The 18,776-nt window shown below is 35.1% G+C and overlaps 6 protein-coding genes across 6 annotated transcripts in view; 4 read left to right on the top strand and 2 right to left on the bottom strand.

The window, feature by feature from the left end:
• Nucleotides 1–18,776, top strand: part of LOC123319966 — a 451,417-nt gene that overhangs the window by 226,752 nt on the left and 205,889 nt on the right. The window lies entirely within an intron of this gene.
• Nucleotides 777–1,713, bottom strand: LOC123319941 (phosphomannomutase). Its single transcript, XM_044907033.1, has one exon. It carries the CDS (start codon nt 1,599–1,601, stop codon nt 843–845), a length of 759 nt encoding a protein of 252 aa, XP_044762968.1. The 5' UTR covers nt 1,602–1,713; the 3' UTR covers nt 777–842.
• On the bottom strand, nt 2,032–3,549 carry LOC123319928. Its single transcript, XM_044907016.1, has 4 exons — nt 3,286–3,549; nt 3,003–3,225; nt 2,608–2,922; nt 2,032–2,466 (listed from the first exon to the last, which is right to left on the bottom strand). The coding sequence occupies exons 1-4, from the start codon at nt 3,460–3,462 to the stop codon at nt 2,135–2,137; spliced, it is 1,047 nt and encodes a 348-aa protein (XP_044762951.1). The 5' UTR covers nt 3,463–3,549; the 3' UTR covers nt 2,032–2,134.
• Nucleotides 10,751–12,654, top strand: LOC123319923. The gene is made up of 5 exons (XM_044907010.1): nt 10,751–10,912; nt 11,094–11,291; nt 11,354–11,617; nt 11,685–12,213; nt 12,559–12,654. Exons 1-5 carry the CDS (start codon nt 10,823–10,825, stop codon nt 12,570–12,572), a joined length of 1,095 nt encoding a protein of 364 aa, XP_044762945.1. The 5' UTR covers nt 10,751–10,822; the 3' UTR covers nt 12,573–12,654.
• LOC123319968 lies at nt 14,630–15,376 on the top strand. Its single transcript, XM_044907073.1, has 2 exons — nt 14,630–14,781; nt 15,047–15,376. Exons 1-2 carry the CDS (start codon nt 14,725–14,727, stop codon nt 15,320–15,322), a joined length of 333 nt encoding a protein of 110 aa, XP_044763008.1. The 5' UTR covers nt 14,630–14,724; the 3' UTR covers nt 15,323–15,376.
• On the top strand, nt 16,617–17,378 carry LOC123319957 (loricrin-like). The gene is made up of 3 exons (XM_044907057.1): nt 16,617–16,687; nt 16,834–17,050; nt 17,160–17,378. Exons 1-3 carry the CDS (start codon nt 16,637–16,639, stop codon nt 17,336–17,338), a joined length of 447 nt encoding a protein of 148 aa, XP_044762992.1. The 5' UTR covers nt 16,617–16,636; the 3' UTR covers nt 17,339–17,378.

Here is an 18,776-nt window from a genome sequence, read left to right as displayed (position 1 = left end):
ACCTTCTAACCTCACAAAAATTGTGGACGACAAAAAACGCGTCATTGCAAATTCCTCACTCGAAGAATTTAATGCTAATTCAATGTACGTATATTAACTAAAAGTACAATAATATTCCTAATTATATGATTTATATGTTTTATTTACGTACACAACACCTGTTAATCCTCCACAATTCTATTTTGATATCTATCTGACAGCGGGTTGGAGTGGCCTATTTATCGATATTATTCATAAATGGATGACTTATTCTTTATTCTAACGAAAAAATTGGATTACGAAAACACTTTTAACCAAGGATTATTTGCTTTCAATTTGACAATCAAAACACGAGACCAGCTGATTCTGTTCGACTGAATCTTCAATCTGATTGGCCATTCGAAATTCCTGCGATCTGATTGGCTCCCTCGCAACTAGAAGACAAGTGGGAAATTGGTTCGAGGCAAAGCATTGCGAAGGTCGCCCCACCATTGACGTAGACTCGGGAACTAAATTCGAGGAGTGAAATCTCTTGTTCCTCTTTGGTTAGGGCATAGAAGTGTTTGTAAAGGAATTCCGTATATGAGTAGGAATTTAATTTAATAATTATAATAAGCTCGTTTAGATAAATTTGACTTATTGAAGCATATGAAAATTTAGCTATTTTATTTTAAAACAAATAAATGATTGGAATAATCAAAATAGGTTGACCTTGATGCAGATGGCAGCACAGAAAATCCTTACTTTTTTTAAATTTTTTAAATAAGGTTTCCCATTGTATAAAATGATAATTTATCTTTTGGTCGAACACAACTTTAATGAATGACTCATTTAAAAAAGATATTCCATACTTGTATAAATATTTACAAATTAAACAACTTCATGAGGGTTTCTTTGGTATCTTCGGGATTTTTGACTGTATGTCCAATAGTTCTACTATCAGAATATATTTCATAATCATTTCCTCCCTGGTGCGTTTTGTCGCCGAAGAAATGAATTTCTTGAAATCCATCCTCCTCTAGATGCTTCAAGCAATATGTTTTATCCCATCCAACAGGAAAAACATCGAAACTAATTTGTCCACCGATACTATAGGTGAAGCCTATATCTGGGAATTCCGCTTTCAAAGCATCAATCATCTGTTTCCTCACATTATGAGTTTTGTCATATTGTTCGAATGCATCTCGCTCTGCTTGTGAACAAGATCTTCCTATTGGGGATATATTGAGCATACCATTTCTGAACTCCACGAATGTTCCTCTTTTAACTGGTAATGTTACAGTAGAAAGATACTTGAGGACGAAGTTGATGAATTTTTGAAGCACCTCTTCTCCCATAAACCTTTGAATGCTTTGCCTGCATGTTTCTTTTCCATTTTTGAAGGATATCAAACCGTTTTCTGGAAAGACGTAATCGTACTTAAGTAGAACACTGTCGCCATTCATTTGCTCCGAAATTTTTTGAAAATCAGAGCCACCGACTAATCCAATTTTGGTTAGAGGTTTCACTCTGTTTAGTAAAAAATCCTCCATGTCGTCAGAAATTTTATTTCTGGGTTTGGTTAGAGTGCCGTCTACATCGAAAAGACAAATTATAGATTCGCGTTTTGTATTAGGTTCCATTGTTGCTAATATGTTTTATCAAAGAGGAATCTGATTACCATTAGTAATAATATTTTTGATTGTTCAATTTGTACACGTCATAATCATCATTGAGTTGGTTATGTTATGACATAACGTCATAGACTCCACAGATTACAGAGAATCTGTAATCTGTCATAGACTCTTTATTATAATTAATACAGATCTCTGTAATCTTTGCTTGCGTGTTTGTGTTATTGAGTTGGTAGACCTGTGTAGAAACAAAGAGTAAATCTAGGTTACTCTTTGGTAGAAAGAAGTGTTCTGTGATTCCCTGCAACCATTGAACTAGAAATATAAAATGGTTTTCTATGTTCATAGAAAAATATCTTGCTCTAGAGTAGAGATCAAGTAGTTTTTCATTATATTATCATCAACTAATCTAAACTATGCAAATAAATTCACACCAGACTGAGACAGATTGTTTATTTTCGAAGAAAATATTTACAGATAAGATTCTAAACTTTATCTCATAATCAATGAAAAACCTAGATTTCCTTGCATATCATTCTTATCTATATACTACTCAGTGAAAACTGAAAAGCTTCATCTTCTGCACCCTGCACATTATTGTTTATTTTCTTCATGAAATTTAATATTCTAACATCAAATCTACTGAAGCAATACAATGTATATAATACACTCTTGACGTTCAGATGAAGAAAATGATTCTGTTTACAAGCAGCAATCAAGTTACTAAACTCTTTGGTTTTCAGATACAGTTCCATCTGGGTCTTGAATTCATCACTTGTCCCCTTGATCAAATTTGTACATATATCTATTATTTGAATTTCCAAGATAAAAAAAAATTTATCGCAGAAATATTTTAGTAGGTCATTGTTCTGATCTGAAAATGGGAAAATCAATAAGGGCACCATTTTGTTACATGGAATTATTCACTATTAACTCCTTAATAATACATTGGAGAAACAGTTATGTCGAAATTCAAGCATAAAATACGAAATGTCTGAAACAAATATCTTCTTACCTATAAAGTTCAATAGGTATTTGCAAAACTCTTTCTCATAGGCATAAAGCTCTTCATATTCAGACAACATATCGAGCAAAATTGTTATATGTCTTGACCTCTCAAGTTGACTTCCTATATTAATTACAGCATATCCAAAGTTTATATGCTTCAGCCTAAAATCATCATTATTGGAACCCAAGATTTTTTCATTATTTCCCATACTAGACATGATTGAAGTAGTGTTATATATATTCTCAATTTTTGGACAGATGACAAGGTTAAATTCAAGTCTACTTGTCTCTTCCAATATTTTCAGATCCTTACGTATGGGTTCTGAAATTAACGAGGTTCTTGAAAGCCTTCGATTGATAAGGAAGAATTATAAATTAAGAGAAAACATCAACCCAGATTACCCCATGTTGAATTAAATTCTGAATTTTTTTCATGGTAGTATGTTCTCATGTTCTTCATGAATTGAATTACTGACGTTTTGATTTCGTGTACACATTTCTCTGAAATTTCCAAGATTTCATCTTTTTCAAAAGCTTTTCCTAGGACATCCAAGACTGCTGATCTGTTAGTTTCATCGACATGATGATGTTTCTCATCCTTCATACATAATTTGTGAATGAACATCTGAAGAAGAACGAAATAAGGTATTTGAAGAATCCTGTTCAATTCAAAGGTTTGACATACCAAATCATCCTTCCAGTGATGAGAAGGATAGGAAGGGTTACTTCCTATTTCGTTCAAATTACCAGCAAGTCCAGAAGAGATTTTAGTTGCTTCATTTCGGAGCAATAATGGATCGACATTATCACGGTTAAAAGAAATATTACCCAGCAAAAGATCCAAAATTGATTTTTCAGTCATAATTTATAGATAAAGACTAAAGCTACTGAAAAAGTTTCTGAAATTAAAAATATTAAAATTTCAAACTTTAGCCACAGAATACTTCCAAATTTGTCCATAGAGTAAACGAAAAAGTCTATGATTATTCCACAAAATTAAGCTTTTTTTATATGTATAGAAGAATATTATTAAGGATTAATTCTTTGATATTAGTGTTAAGAAAAAATTCTTTACTGATTTAACTAGTCAAAGGTGATTGAATAGGGCCGTTCGTTGTTACCTGGATTTGGAATCAGAGACTTTGAAACAGGTTCATAGAAAAATTTTATTATTGTTCTGTGGAATTTAACTCTATGGTGGTATTTCAATATCGGATGTAGGCAACACATAATACTTGTCCTTGTATGTATGGTTGCCTGGCGCAGAAATAATTTTCTCCTACAAATTTTTCGTTGTAACAATAGAATGTTTTCGATTAGACGAAAATAGTACTTTTCGATCGAAATCCAAATTCCAAGTTTCGGATATTACAGTGCCTTTCATGTTTTCTGGGCATTTCGAAGTTCCTGATTCCAAATCCAAGCTTAGTTTGGACGAAATAAAATTATTTTTGTTTTTAGGCTATCAGAAGAGTACTCAAAAATGTCTTATTGGAGACGGAAAGTGTGACATATTAGAATGGCCTGCTTGCTTACACGACCTCAATACCATGGAACAGATGAATGAGTGATGACCATACCGCCACCGGTGCTGATCTGCTGAATAATATCACAGCATACCAGTTCGGTGACGGTCTGGACTAAACTCTTACTCCTATATAGATTAACCTGGAATTTCGAGATCCTGGGAAAGATTCATGTAAGTGTGATCGAGAAGAATCGACTGCAGCTACTGATAGAAAAAAGTCTAAAATCTATTTCGGCTGCTATGACCTACCAAAGTTGCAGCCCTTCAAACGGGCGTAAAACGAAAAATAATTCTTTTGAAGAAGAACCGATTTCAGTTTCTGATAGAGAATAGCCTAATTGAACTATATTTTCAATTTCAAGACGATACGAAAAAAAAAGCATTTTAGGCCAAAAATTTTCATGATGTATAAGTCTTGCGTTTTTTTCGATCGGAATCAAAAATCCAACTTTTAGATATTGAAGTGCCGTACAGTTTTTCTGGATGATTCGAGGTCTCTGATTTCAAATCTGACCTCAGTTTTGACGAAAAAAATTTATTTCAGCTGCTAGGGCCTACCAAAGTTTCAGCCTTTCGAAGGGGCGTAAAACGAAAAATAATTCACTTGAAGAAGAACCGCTTGCAGTTTCGGGTAGAGAATAGCCTAATTGAACTATATTTTCAATTTCAAGACGATTCGGAAAAAAAAGTATTTTCGGCCAAAATTTTTCATGATGTATAGCCTTGCGTTTTTTTCGATCGGAATCAAAAATCCAATTTTTAGATATTGAAGTGCCGTACAGTTTTTCTGGATAATTCGAGGTCTCTGATTTCAAATCTGACCTCAGTTTTGACGAAAAAAAATTATTTCGGCTGCTATGGCCTACCAAATTTGCAGCCCTTCAAAAGGGAGTAAAACGAAAAATAATTCTCTTAAGAAGTAAATTGAAGTGCCGTACATTTTATCTATATAATTCGGGGTACCTGATTATAAATCTGAACTCATGTTCGTTATGTAACAAATGCTTCTGCCGTTTAAAGAATCAATTTCACCATTCTTGGATGAAATTTCCACAAATTCTGTTTCCTCGCCATCTATTACCATTTCAATGAACATCCACTAATCATTTACAGTGTTCTTTGTCCCTTATAGTAGAAACCTGTGACTCCTGCAGAACAGTTTTCTACTGGGGCTGTAATAGAAAACTGTAAGTAGTTGAACTATGTTCGGTAAACAACTACTAGGTGGCGCCAGAAAAGAATTTATGGGAGATTGAATATGATGTGTTGCCTATGCCGATATTTTCAAGGCGCTTTTCAATTTTGTCGATTTTTAATCTAGAATGGATAAACCTGTATTCATATTGGATTTCCGTACATATTTTCTGGCAAATTAGAGGTCCCTGATTCCAAATCTGAGCTCAGTTTTGACGAGAAAAAATTATTTCGGCTGCTATGGCCCTTCAAAGTTGAGGCCCTTCAAAGGGGCGTAAAACGAAAAATAATTCACTTGAAGAAGAACCGATTGCAGTTTCGGATAGAGAAGAGCCTAATTAAACTATATTTTCAATTTCAAGACGATACGAAAAAAAAGCATTTTCGGTCAAAAATTTTTATGATGGATTGAAGATCATAATAACAGGTAGTTTCTAGTCATGTTGGAATATTTTCAAAAATGTCTGAAGAAAAATGTGCTCTTAATCCTTGATCCAGATTGCGTTGGATTGAAGATCAAGTTGTCCATTATGTCTCTAGTCATGGAGCAATATTTTCAAGAATGTCTAAAGAAGAACCTTCTCTTTTCATCTTTGCGTCTTGCGTTTTTTTCGATCGGAATCAAAAATCCAACTTTTAGATATTGAAGTGCCGTACATGTTTTCTGGATAATTCGAGGTTCCTGATTCCAAATCTGAGCTCAGTTTTAAAGAAAAAATTTTATTTCGGCTGCTATAGCCCTTCAAAGTTTCAGCACTTCAAAGGGGCGTAAAACGAAAAATAATGCACTTGAAGAAGAACCGATTGCAGTTTCAGATAGAGCAAAGCCTAATTAAACTATATTTGCAACTTCAAGACGATACGAAAAAAAAGCATTTTCGGCCAAAATTTTACGCCCCTTTGAAGGGGCGTAAAACGAAAAATAATTCACTTGAAGAAGAACCGATTGCAGTTTCGGGTAGAGAATAGCCTAATTAAACTATATTTTGAATTTCAAGACGATACGAAAAAAAAAGCATTTTAGGCCAAAAATTTTCATGATGTATAGCCTTGCGTTTTTTTCGATCGGAATCAAAAATCCAACTTTTAGATATTGAAGTGCCGTACATGTTTTCTGGATAATTCGAGGTCCCTGATTCCAAATCTGAGCTCAGTTTTGAAGAAAAAAATTTATTTCGGCTGCTATGGCCCTTCAAATTTGAGGCCCTTCAAAGGGGCGTAAAACGAAAAATAATTCACTTGAAGAAGAACCGATTGCAGTTTCGGATAGAGAAGAGCCTAATTAAACTTTGTTTCGAATTTCAAGACGATATGAAAAAAAAGCATTTTCGGCCAAAAATTTTCATAATGGATTGAAGATCATAATAAACGGTAGTTTCTAGTCATGTTGGAATATTTTCAAAAATGTCTGAAGAAAAATGTGCTCTTAATCCTTGATCCAGATTGCGTTGGATTGAAGATCAAGTTGTCCATTATGTCTCTAGTCATGGAGCAATATTTTCAAGAATGTCTAAAGAAGAACCTTCTCTTTTCATCTTTGCGTCTTGCGTTTTTTTCGATCGGAATCAAAAATCCAACTTTTAGATATTGAAGTGCCGTACATGTTTTCTGGATAATTCGAGGTCCCTGATTCCAAATCTGAGCTCAGTTTTGAAGAAAAAAATTTTATTTCGGCTGCTATGGCCCTTCAAATTTGAGGCCCTTCAAAGGGGCGTAAAACGAAAAATAATTCACTTGAAGAAGAACCGATTGCAGTTTCGGATAGAGAAGAGCCTAATTAAACTATGTTTCGAATTTCAAGACGATACGAAAAAAAAGCATTTTCGGCCAAAAATTTTCATAATGGATTGAAGATCATAATAACAGGTAGTTTCTAGTCATGTTGGAATATTTTCAAAAATGTCTGAAGAAAAATGTGCTTTTAATCCTTTATCCAGATTGCGTTGGATTGAAGATCAAGTTGTCCGATATGTCTCTAGTCATGGCGCAATATTTTCAAGAATGTCTAAAGGAAAACCTTCTCTTTTCATCTTTGCGTCTTACGTTTTTTTCGATCGGAATCAAAAATCCAACTTTTAGATATTGAAGTGCCGTACAGTTTTTCTGGATAATTCGAGGTCCCTGATTTCAAATCTGAGCTCAGTTTTGACGAAAAAAATTTATTTCGGCTGCAAGGGTCTACTAAAATTTCAGCTCTTCAAAGGGGCGTAAAACGAAAAATAATTCACTTGAAGAAGAACCGATTGCAGTTTCTGATAGAGAAAAGCCTAATCAAACTATGTTTCGAATTTCAAGACGATACGAAAAAAATTTATTTCGGCTGCTATGGCCCACCAAAGTTGAGGTCCTTTAAAAGGGCGTAAAACGAAAAATAATTCACTTGAAGAAGAACCGATTGCAGTTTCGGATAGATAAGAGCCTAATTTAACTATATTTCGAATTTCAAGACGATACGAAAAAAAAAGTATTTTCGGCCAAAATTTTTCATGATGTATAGCCTTGCGTTTTTTTCGATCGGAATCAAAAATCCAACTTTTAGATATTGAAGTGCCGTACATGTTTTCTGGATAATTCGAGGTCCCTGATTCCAAATCTGAGCTCAGTTTTGACGAAAAAAAATTTATTCGGCTGCTAGGGCCTTTCAAAGTTGAGGCCCTTCAAAGGGGCGTAAAACGAAAAATAATTCACTTGAAGAAAAACCGATTGCAGTTTCGGGTAGAGAATAGCCTAATTAAACTATATTTCGAATTTCAAGACGATACGAAAAAAAAAGCATTTTCGGCCAAAATTTTTCACCATGGATTGAAGATCATAATAATAGATTGTTTCTAGTCATAATGGAATATTTTCAAAAATGTCTGAAGAAAAATGTACTTTTCATCCTTGATCCAGATTAAGTTGGATTGAAGATCAATTGGTCAAATATGTCTCTAGTCATGGCGCAATATTTTCAAGAATGTCTGAAGAACAATTTGCTTTTAATCCTTGATCCAGATTGGGTTGGATTGAAGATCAATTGGTCAAATATGTCTCTAGTCATGGCGCAATATTTTCAAGAATGTCTAAAGGAAAACTTTCTCTTTTCATCTTTGCGTTTTGCGTTTTTTTCGATCGGAATCAAAAATCGAAGTTTTAGATATTGAAGTGCCGTACATGTTTTCTGGACAATTCGAGGGTCCCTGATTTCAAATCTGAGCTCAGTTTTGACGAAAAAAATTTATTTCGTCTGCTATGGCCTACCAAATTTGAAGTCCTTCAGGGGACGTAAAACGAACAATAATACACTTGAAGAGGAACCGATTGCAGTTTCTGATAGAGAAGAGCCTCATTGAACTATATTTCCAATTTCAAGACGATACGAAAAAAAAATCATTTTAGGCCAAAAATTTTCATGATGTATAGCCTTGCGTTTTTTTCGATCGGAATCAAAAATCCAACTTTTAGATATTGAAGTGCCGTACAGTTTTTCTAGATAATTCGAGGTCCCTGATTCCAAATCTGAGCTCAGTTTTGACGAAAAAAATTTATTTCGGCTGCTATGGCCTACCAAATTTGCAGCCCTTCAAAAGGGAGTAAAACGAAAAATAATTCTCTTGAAGAAGTAAATTGAAGTGCCGTACAGTTTATCTATATAATTCGGGGTACCTGATTATAAATCTGAACTCATGTTCGTTATGTAACAAATGCTTCTGCCGTTTAAAGACGCAATTTCACCATTCTTGGATGAAATTTCCACAAATTCTGTTTCCTCGCCATCTATTACCATTTCAATGAACATCCACTAATCATTTACAGTGTTCTTTGTCCCTTATAGTAGAAACCTGTGACTCCTACAGAACAGTTTTCTACTGGGGCTGTAATAGAAAACTGTAAGGAGTTGAACTATGTTCGGTAAACAACTACTAGGTGGCGCCAGAATAGAATTTATGGGAGATTGAATATGATGTGTTGCCTATGCCGATATTTTCAAGGCGCTTTTCAATTTTGTCGATTTTTAATCTAGAATGGATAAACCTGTATTCATATTGGATTTCCGTACATATTTTCTGGAAAATTAGAGGTCCCTGATTCCTAATCTGAGCTCAGTTTCGACGAAAAAAATTTATTTCGGCTGCTATGGCCTACCAAAGTTTCAGCCCTTAAAGGGGCGTAAAACGAAAAAAAATTCACTTGAAGAAGAACCGATTGCAGTTTCTGATAGAGAAGAGCCTAATTAAACTATATTTCCAATTTCAAGACGATACGAAAAAAAAAGCATTTTAGGCCAAAATTTTTCATGATGTATAGCCTTGCGTTTTTTTCGATCGGAATCAAAAATCCAACTTTTGGATATTGAAGTGCCTTACAGTTTTTCTGGATAATTCGAGGTCTCTGATTTCAAATCTGACCTCAGTTTTGACGAAAAAAATTTATTTCGGCTGCTAGGGCCTACCAAAGTTTCAGCCCTTCGAAGGGGCGTAAAACGAAAAATAATTCACTTGAAGAAGAACCGAAGGCAGTTTCGGGTAGAGAACAGCCTAATTAAACTACATTTTCAATTTCAAGACGATACGAAAAAAAAAGCATTTTCGGCCAAAATTTTTCATGATGTATAGTCTTGCGTTTTTTTCGATCGGAATCAAAAATTCAACTTTTAGATATTGAAGTGCCGTACATGTTTTCTGGATAATTCGAGTTTGTTGATGTATAATTGTAGCCTCGTTTCTACGAAAAAAAAATTATTTTTGTTCATTAGATAAGAAGATAGATTCTTGTTGTGTGATATATAAGAATGTCCTGCTAGCTTCCTCGACCTCAATACCATGGAACAGCGATGAATGAGTGATATCCATACCGCCACCGGTGCCGATCTGCTGAATAAAATAATCACAGCATACCGGTTCGGTGACGGTCTGGACTAAACTCTGACTCCACCTGGAATTTCAAAATCCTGAAAAAGATTCATGTAAGTCATCCATATTTTAGAGAATATCCTCTCAAAACTGTAAAAAATATCTGCTAGATAAAGGTATGATTTTCAATATGTAGATTGAAAGAATATACATCTATTGTGAACATTATTCATACGAGTGAGCAATATTTTTGAAAATATTTTCGAAAAACTGAAAACTGGAAAATCATAAAAAATGTCGCAGTTTTCCGAAGATATTTTTCATTCGATATTTAATTATCGATACCTTTCCGGCCTTCGTTCGTTCTGAAATATGATGAAACCCCTATATTAACAGAAAATGTATTTTGGAAATTCAAATTTTCCAACTGCAACATAACAACAGGAAAATTTCCATTTTGTCATATAATGCAAGTTATAAATTAGCACATTTCCTTGAGGAAGTGACCAGAAGTTTTTTGCGATAGGGAAAAACTAATACTCCAATACTATCTTGATTATCGGTGCAATTCCTCCAAGGAAATTATAAATCCAAACTTCCCTCTTTATCCGTACATATTCCATTCCGAAACTGTTACAGTGAAGACTTTTGGAGTTGATGAATCACTGATGAACGGTTCCACCATGAACAAATGCCATGTTCTACATTTTATTGGTTTCCTTTTATTGACAGGAAACCAAGATGTTGCTAGAGCATTCGTGAGTAATTTATGAGCTTCTTTTTCCATTATATTTTAAGTATCCAACTTATTTTTATCGATCTTGAAGGGATGAAACTCTCTATGGATTTTGAGAATCTCAACCCTCGTTCGTGGAGATTTCATCAGATTATTATTGACACATTTCCATTCAATATACAGTGCTTGTTCCTTTTTCTCAGCCTACTGATTCGCAAGAGATTGTCGGAGTAAACGTGGGTGGCCTTCACGCAGACTTCAAAACCAACCTTTTCTCACCTGATGGACCACTGGCACAACTTGGAAACGAGATAACATCTGGAGCGGCCCAACTCCAAAACGAACTGACCAGTGGGGCCCAGGCTTTACAGGCAGACTTTAATAACGCTGCAAACTTCTTGGTGAGCCATGACTTATTCTATTTGATGCTGGAGATCATTTTACCCATTCCATTTGCTTCCAGTCGCAAGGTTCCCAGGAGGAGCTAGCTGGAATAAACTTGGGTGGACTTCACGCAGACCTGAGTACCAATATCTTCTCGAAGACAGGTCCATTGGCGCAGATTGGGGGTGAGTTGGAGGCTGGAGCTAACGCATTGGAAAACGACCTCAAAAACGGGGCTAACGCCCTACAGGAAAGTCTTACTGGAGCTGCAAGCGCCATACAGGCTAAATTAGCTGGTGGAGCTGACCTACTGACCAACGGCTTGCAGGATCTCGGTAACCAGGTAATTCTTTCTCAGTTCCTACTCCCAAAGAAGTAGCATCGAACCCAATGCCACAATTTTTCCACAGATAACTTCAGCTACCGGAGGTGTATCCCTGGATAACCTTTTCAAAGGAAGCGGTGACCTCTTCTCTAACATGGGAGCTAGTTTGGGCTCTAACGGCAACGCTGTGGAAAAAGACTCTATCGAATTCACCGGGGAAATACCTGGTTCCAACACCCAAATTTCCGGTATACCCGGAATCAGCCTATTTGGTCAAGTTTCAGGTTTGCCAAACTCCAACTCCCAAAAAACGAGCGAGACTTCGAAAGTTCTGATCACAGGACAGACCTCTGGGATACCGAAGGTGTCTGCCAATTCTCAAATCACTGGAGGTTTGAAAGGATTCACCTTCAACATGGCTTCTGATCAGGAACCTAGAGACAGTTCTGGAGAGAAGAACGAGAAGCAAACCAATGGAATCTCTGCTAAGTTACAGGGTAATACCAATGGTGCAACGATAACCAGAACCATAACGACAGGCACAAACACTGTTTTGACACCAGAACTATTAGCAGAGATCTACAAGAAATTGAACTTGGCGGACGTCTGTAAAGGTACTTCGAACGATTATTTTATCGATTTTTTAAACAGTTTCAACTCTGAGAAAGCTTTATTCTTACCTAACCTACTCGAACAACCTTCACCATTTCGAGGTTTAGCCCTGGAAGGCTTTGAAGAGGTTCTTCCTGTTCTTGGTGGTTTGAGCCTTCTCTAGAAAAAGAAATGAAATATTAGGCAAATCATATAATCATGTCAAAGAGTTAAAAAAACCTTATTTTGAATGATATGTTACACCCACATTCTCATCTCAAAAACTCATAACTTCAATATTTTGTTGATCAAAATATAAACTAAACTATTTATATATCTGTATGAAGATAACTGAATTTTTATTTCAGCTGTGAATAAGTGAGAGCAAGGATTCTGGGATGAAAAGTTGATCTTATATTGTTGTTGTTTTTGATGAATTGTTCGAAATAAAGAATTAATTGTGATTTGTGTTTCACTAAGTTATGAAAAACAAGCACCTAAGCCATACAGTTGAAAAAATGTCTTCTTAGAGGATTTTTTATAAATTAGTACAATGGGAGTTGTTGAATTTGATTTTCAGATAATGGTAAACGTATGAAATAACTCAGCAAGATTAACTATTGAAAATGTTATGATTTAAAAAAAGAACGTGAGAAAATCAGTAGGATTTTCCACTGATACTTTCTTCTATATTGAATTTTTGCATGGAGATCCATGTTATCAATCAAAATCAAAGGAGTTTTCGTTCTTGGACTCTTACGTTTGGCCTCCAAGATAGTCTGATTCGAACTCGTCAGGTTATTGACTGTGTGAACTAATAAAAAACCAATAAGTTATCGATATCTTGATGTCATACAGTTGCCCAGGAATTAAATAAGAACCAATGGAATTTGACACAAAATTTGAGCATTAGGTACTTCATTTTCCAGTTCCAAATTATTACCTATAATCACCGGTTTAAAATCAACAACCAAAACGAATTGTTGGTTTCATATCTATTGAAAAATTGACGACGGAAGTGTGAAAAAAAATTTGATCCAATTATTTCGCGCTTAGCAATGTCAACAAATGTTCAATTTTTGTATAAATAAGATATCTTCGAAGAGACAGGCATTCGTTTTTGACACAAGTTCAAGTGTAGACCAGACCTAAAAATGAGCAACAAAATCATCTGCCTCACTCTTCTTTTCGCAGTAATTCTGGTGAGTATACAGGTTGAATAGCATTAGGTGTTATTTTTTGTTTCAAACACACGTTATTCTTTTACTCTTCATTGATTTTTCGGATTTATTAGGGGAAGTTTTCAAGGGTATAGCTGCCCTTTTCTTTATCTCTTTTTTGTTACCAGTTTTTTTTTCCTAGATTTAACGTGTATCAAAATAGTATTATTTTCTTGAAAGATATAACCGTTCACAAATCTTTCAACCAAGTAGTACCTTTGTAGTGTTTATCAAATGGACTTATCCATGATCGAATTCATTTATTAAGGGTGTTTAATGTTAACCCCCAGTAAGGTTGAATTTTCATGGCATTTTTGACAATATTACTAAAAAATTATTTGAATATTTCAGCTATTACTGGGTGTTCTTATTTCACATGACCTGATTATAAATTTCATGTTACAGGAATTTGGTCTTTGCCAATCCCCAGATAAAATGGCTGAAACAGGGGTGAATCAGATGGCAGGAGCTATGAGCAGTATGCCAATGCCAGGTGCTCAGCAAGCTTCTGATGCCATGCAGAAGGGTGTCCAGATGGCCAAGAATTTCGCAAAGGAAGGGCAGAAAACGGCAGAGAAGGCCTTAGAGATGGGGATGAAATCAATGAATCAATAATTTGACAATTGATCTATATTAATTTTTCGTTTATTTAGATGTGATTGATTGGAATAAAGCGTCTGGAAATAAGTTCGATTTTTTTTTCTACTTCAGGTTTAACTGTTCAAACTTTTATCAGTGTGTAAGACCACTGAGATTTAGATATTTTGAAGGTAATTTTGGGGTGGCATAGCTCGTTATGATAACTTAAAATGGCTTTATCTTATTAACAGGGTCGAAGACTCACGATATAGAATTTATTCGGTTAGGTATTCGATAGTTTTCGAGTTTGGAAGGCAAGTGAACTTTTTTCAATGAGGTTTTAGATATTTACTTCCTAACTTTCGAATGGGGGGTTCATCTGTACTCCTAATACCAAAAGTTATCTATGAAGAATGCCAACTTCTGAAAAATCATCTGATTTATATCATCCTCATCATTATCCTCGTGAATCAGTAATGTGAAGAAAAAAATTATTCTGAATTGAATGATCGAAAATTGATCCGCTATACGAGCTGAAATTTGCGTGAAATCAATTTCCATTTCCGATAGAAAAAATCGCAAATTCGAAATTGATTGGCGAAATTGGAAAATCTGCATTGATAGATTCGGATCGATTATTTTGCAGTTAGCGAATTATTGGCGATATAAATATGCGTGAAATTCATAAACTGATGCATATTTGATGTGGTTCTTGTTGTTTGAAGCTACACCACCATGGGAAGTTTCATGAAAATGTTTGTCGGGGTTGTTTTTGCCATTGGGTTTTTCGTGGTGAGTTGATGCGGAAAAACTATTCTTTTTTGCCCTGCAAACGTGAGAAGTGTCTGGTTGAAGAAATGGATTATTTATTCTGGAGGGTTTGGGAGTTTATGCTTCCAAATTTTGCAAAATTTCATTCTGTATTTGAAGATTTTTTATGATTAAGAACCAATCTTTCATGACATAACCACAATTTCTTTGTCTTTCATATTCAACCATCAGTTCCCAAATCATGGTTCTTTCATTTTATCTTTTTTTTCAACATTATCTCCCGCAGAACATAGCATCAGCTGATCCTTTTCAAGAAGCAGCCAAACAAGGGGTTAATGTTGCTGCTGATATGGCAAACAGTGCAATAGACTTGGCAAAAACTGCAGCAAACGCTATGGGCAAAGTTCCACTGGTAGGCGAATTTCCTGGTGCACAACAAATGACCAATATTGCAAACGGAGCTGCTGGTATGGCTAAGGGTTTGGTCAATTCTTTCAAGGAAATGGCTGCTAAAGCATCGGATATGATACCAACGTCAAACCAACAATCCTCACAGAAATAACTAGCTGTAAAATCAGATTGGATCTGTTTAATAAATGTATAGAGAAAAATCGTAGTTTTGGATTTTATTCAACCTAAACAAACTCCCTTGTACACCTTGGAAGCTCTAATATATATGTAAATGTACTATACGAAAAAGTACGAAACTAATCTCTCTAGAAAATTTTCACCAATCCTTTTGGAAATTCCAGTTCCTTCTTCAAGCTAAAAAACATCCACTACCACATGAAGCAAACGATCAATGGGAGTACCAGAGTTAAATAAAATATAAAAGTCACTATAGCGCATCCACCAACAAGCAAACAATCATAAAAATCAAACTGAAATGAAAATAACAACATTTCATCTCATGAATGATGATAATAAACTACAGTTGTTAATTATTCATAAGGTGAGGTGGTATAATTTTCATTTGAGTCTGATTTTAATAATTTTTTTTATATTTTCCTGTTGGTGGATGCGCTATACATTCGCGTCCTTTTGGTAAATGTATATAGAAATCTATGTATGGTTAGCTTAGATGTTAGTTTCATTGATGTTATTGATGGGTTACTTCGTGTGGTAATTCATGTATTCTTCAGAATAAAATAGCCGAAACGTTGCTACTGCATAAATTGTGCATACCCAAGTGTGACTTGTGATTGCTAAAGCTACACCAGTAAAAATTAATATATTTGGTGTTACAAAGTGTTCTTAATTTGGTTAATATCTATAAAAAATCTCATTATTGTCTGGAGAATATGCCATGCAATTTTAACATCTCACTAATCGAAACTTGAAGAAGTTGAACTGATAGTCGAAATGATGAGAAGTTTTTCTTTAGAAAAATTTTCCATAGAAAAGACAATAAAGAAGAGAAAAGCATAATTTTAATTGCAAAAGTTCCTGAACCATGGTTTGTCTGTGCTGGAAAGCTTCAATATAAAGTATCTTGAAAATTGCGAACAGAAAAGGAATATGACTATAAGTAATTATTATTAAAAAATCACAACCTTATCGATAAGGCATCAAAATTAAATTTCCGCTTTCATTTCACTAGTCTTTATGCATACAGAACATGTTGGGATTCCATATACTTATACTTACCACATTATAACACTAATCAATTTCGAATCAGAATAACTGTGATCAATTATCTCCAACACACCATTTTCCGGTGATTTTCTGAATGCCTAATCTAGATTCCACACCATAATTTGATAATAAAAAATATCAATTCGCGAGGAAGTTCAAAAATTGATGAAAATATAAAAATTGAAATTGTCACACATGGTGCATTTCATCTCAGTGGAGTGTGGGGATATTATGCAGGACAATGTCGTCCGCATTTTTTTCTGCACTTAGACTACTCCTCATATTAGCAGTGGTGAGTTTTTTCAACATATTTTCAGTCACAAAATAAGTTTTCACTATTTATTTTCCCAAAAAATCACTGCTCCCTATCAAACATTGTATTGACATACACAACCCTCTCTGAAGCAAGATGCGATTTTTTGAGTCCTATTTTCTCAGATTTCATCAGCAGTTCTGTCCTTGCAAACAAATGATGATCTGGGTGAGATCTTCAGACCTTATCGTGGTAGAAACGTGAAATCATCGGAGAGAGAAACTTCAAGAAGTGGCGTTTCAAAGTTGGTACCAGAAAATCAAAAAAAAGTGGATTGCTATAGACGTGGCGGTTATAGAACAGGTGGGGGTGGAGGAGGTATACCACCAGTCATAATTATAGGTACAATCACAATTTTTAATTATTCATTTCATCGAAACACAGGTCCGAATACAAGAATTCCGATTCTTGTTAAAAAAACACTTAAATTTGAAGTGACTTGGTTTTTTAGGGGGTGGTGGAGGTAATGGGGCCATTCCAGGGATGGTGATACCAGGTGCAGCTGGGGGTGCAGGAGGTGGAGGTGTTCCTGCCACTGGATCAGGGGGAAGTGCACCAGGTCCAGCAGGTGGAACTTCTGGTGGAGGAGCTGGTACAGCTGCAGATGCAACTACAGTACCAACAGCTTGATTGTATCGTTTGATGAGATCTAATAAATGATAATTACTCACTTTTTGTTGTTCTAAATCCCACCCCTCAAAACCCTACCACTTCTGAGCAGAAGGGTCGAAAATTATTGAATAAAATATAAAACATAAAGTCAATATAAGGTTCAACTGTAGAATTATTTGGATTTTTCTTTGAAAAATGCGAAAGGCTCTTCAGTTTGTTTCTGTTATCGATGGTTAACAGTTTTCTGTTAACTGAAATGGGTTTTTTGTTAGATATTTTATAGAATTTCTGTGTGGTCTTTCTATGAGAAAACTTTCGAGTGACTATACGTTACCAAAAATGACCAAAAGTTAGAGGAAAAATAATTTCTAATTCTTCATATTCGTTATATTTAGTTGATATTTGTTGTTATTCATTTTACCACAAGAAGAAACAGGATGGGTTTGCTGAGTTGAAATTTAAACTACATTGTTAAAAGTTCTTTAATTCATGTTTTCATCAATCAATTTCCACCATGACCATTCATTTAGATGCTGCAGTAGTTGTTGTTGGGGCTGCTGTGGTTGATACAATAATTGCTGTAATGAAATGATTCATCATTCATCCAATATTTGAACTGATCGATAAAACCACAATCAAAACTATATCTGAAACTTTTCGTAAGAATGGGACCATTACCTAGATAAAAATATTTCCCATTTTCTCTAGGAGATTCAAGTACAGTACATACTTACGTATAATTATTGGACGTCCATAACCACCATACCGTCCATAACAATTTTTCGGATCATTCTTGGACAAGGAACTTCCCTTACCAAAGTTTTTGAATTTTAATTCCCTATTTCCCCTCCTGATTTTTTTAACGAGGGAAGCAGAGTTGGCAGACGAGCTTTCTTTATTAACCTTAACACCGAATTGTCCATTCATGTCACCAAATAACCCCATGGGACCGAGCTTCAAACCACCTGCACCAGCAGCTTCCACTGAGGTTTTCATGGTGTTCAGGATATTCGTTGGCAATGTCCCATTCTGGGCTTCTATAGAGACCTATTACCATGGGCAAAGAAGTAGGTTTAGAGATCGAAAAATTACCAGAGGATGTCACTATGATTTAAACCTTCATCCATCAAAAAAATGCTGAATTATAATTTGATAACTTTAGGTCCCTCACACTCCTGAATCACTGTTAAAAATTAGCCATATTCTTGGAAGTAGATTGAAAATGGATAAGGGAAATCTCGAAGAAGAGACCAAGAACATATATCGATCAAATCCATTGATTTTTCAAAATTCCAAAATTTGGTGGATGCGCAAAAGCCCATCAGTCGTGTAAAAACTCACCAGCATGTTTCCAATAAAAACGCACAAGCAAAATGCGAATGTGCCCATTTTAAAATGCTTGCTACTCTTTCCGACAAGTGTCAAATACCGTGTATGTTTTGGTAATCGGCGAGTG

This window comes from Coccinella septempunctata, chromosome 9 (genome assembly GCF_907165205.1).
Source record: "Coccinella septempunctata chromosome 9, icCocSept1.1, whole genome shotgun sequence".
Classification (NCBI taxonomy): Eukaryota; Metazoa; Arthropoda; class Insecta; order Coleoptera; family Coccinellidae; genus Coccinella; species Coccinella septempunctata.
The sequence above is the reverse complement of the archived record's forward strand: the minus strand, read 5'-3'. Positions and strand labels throughout refer to the sequence as shown.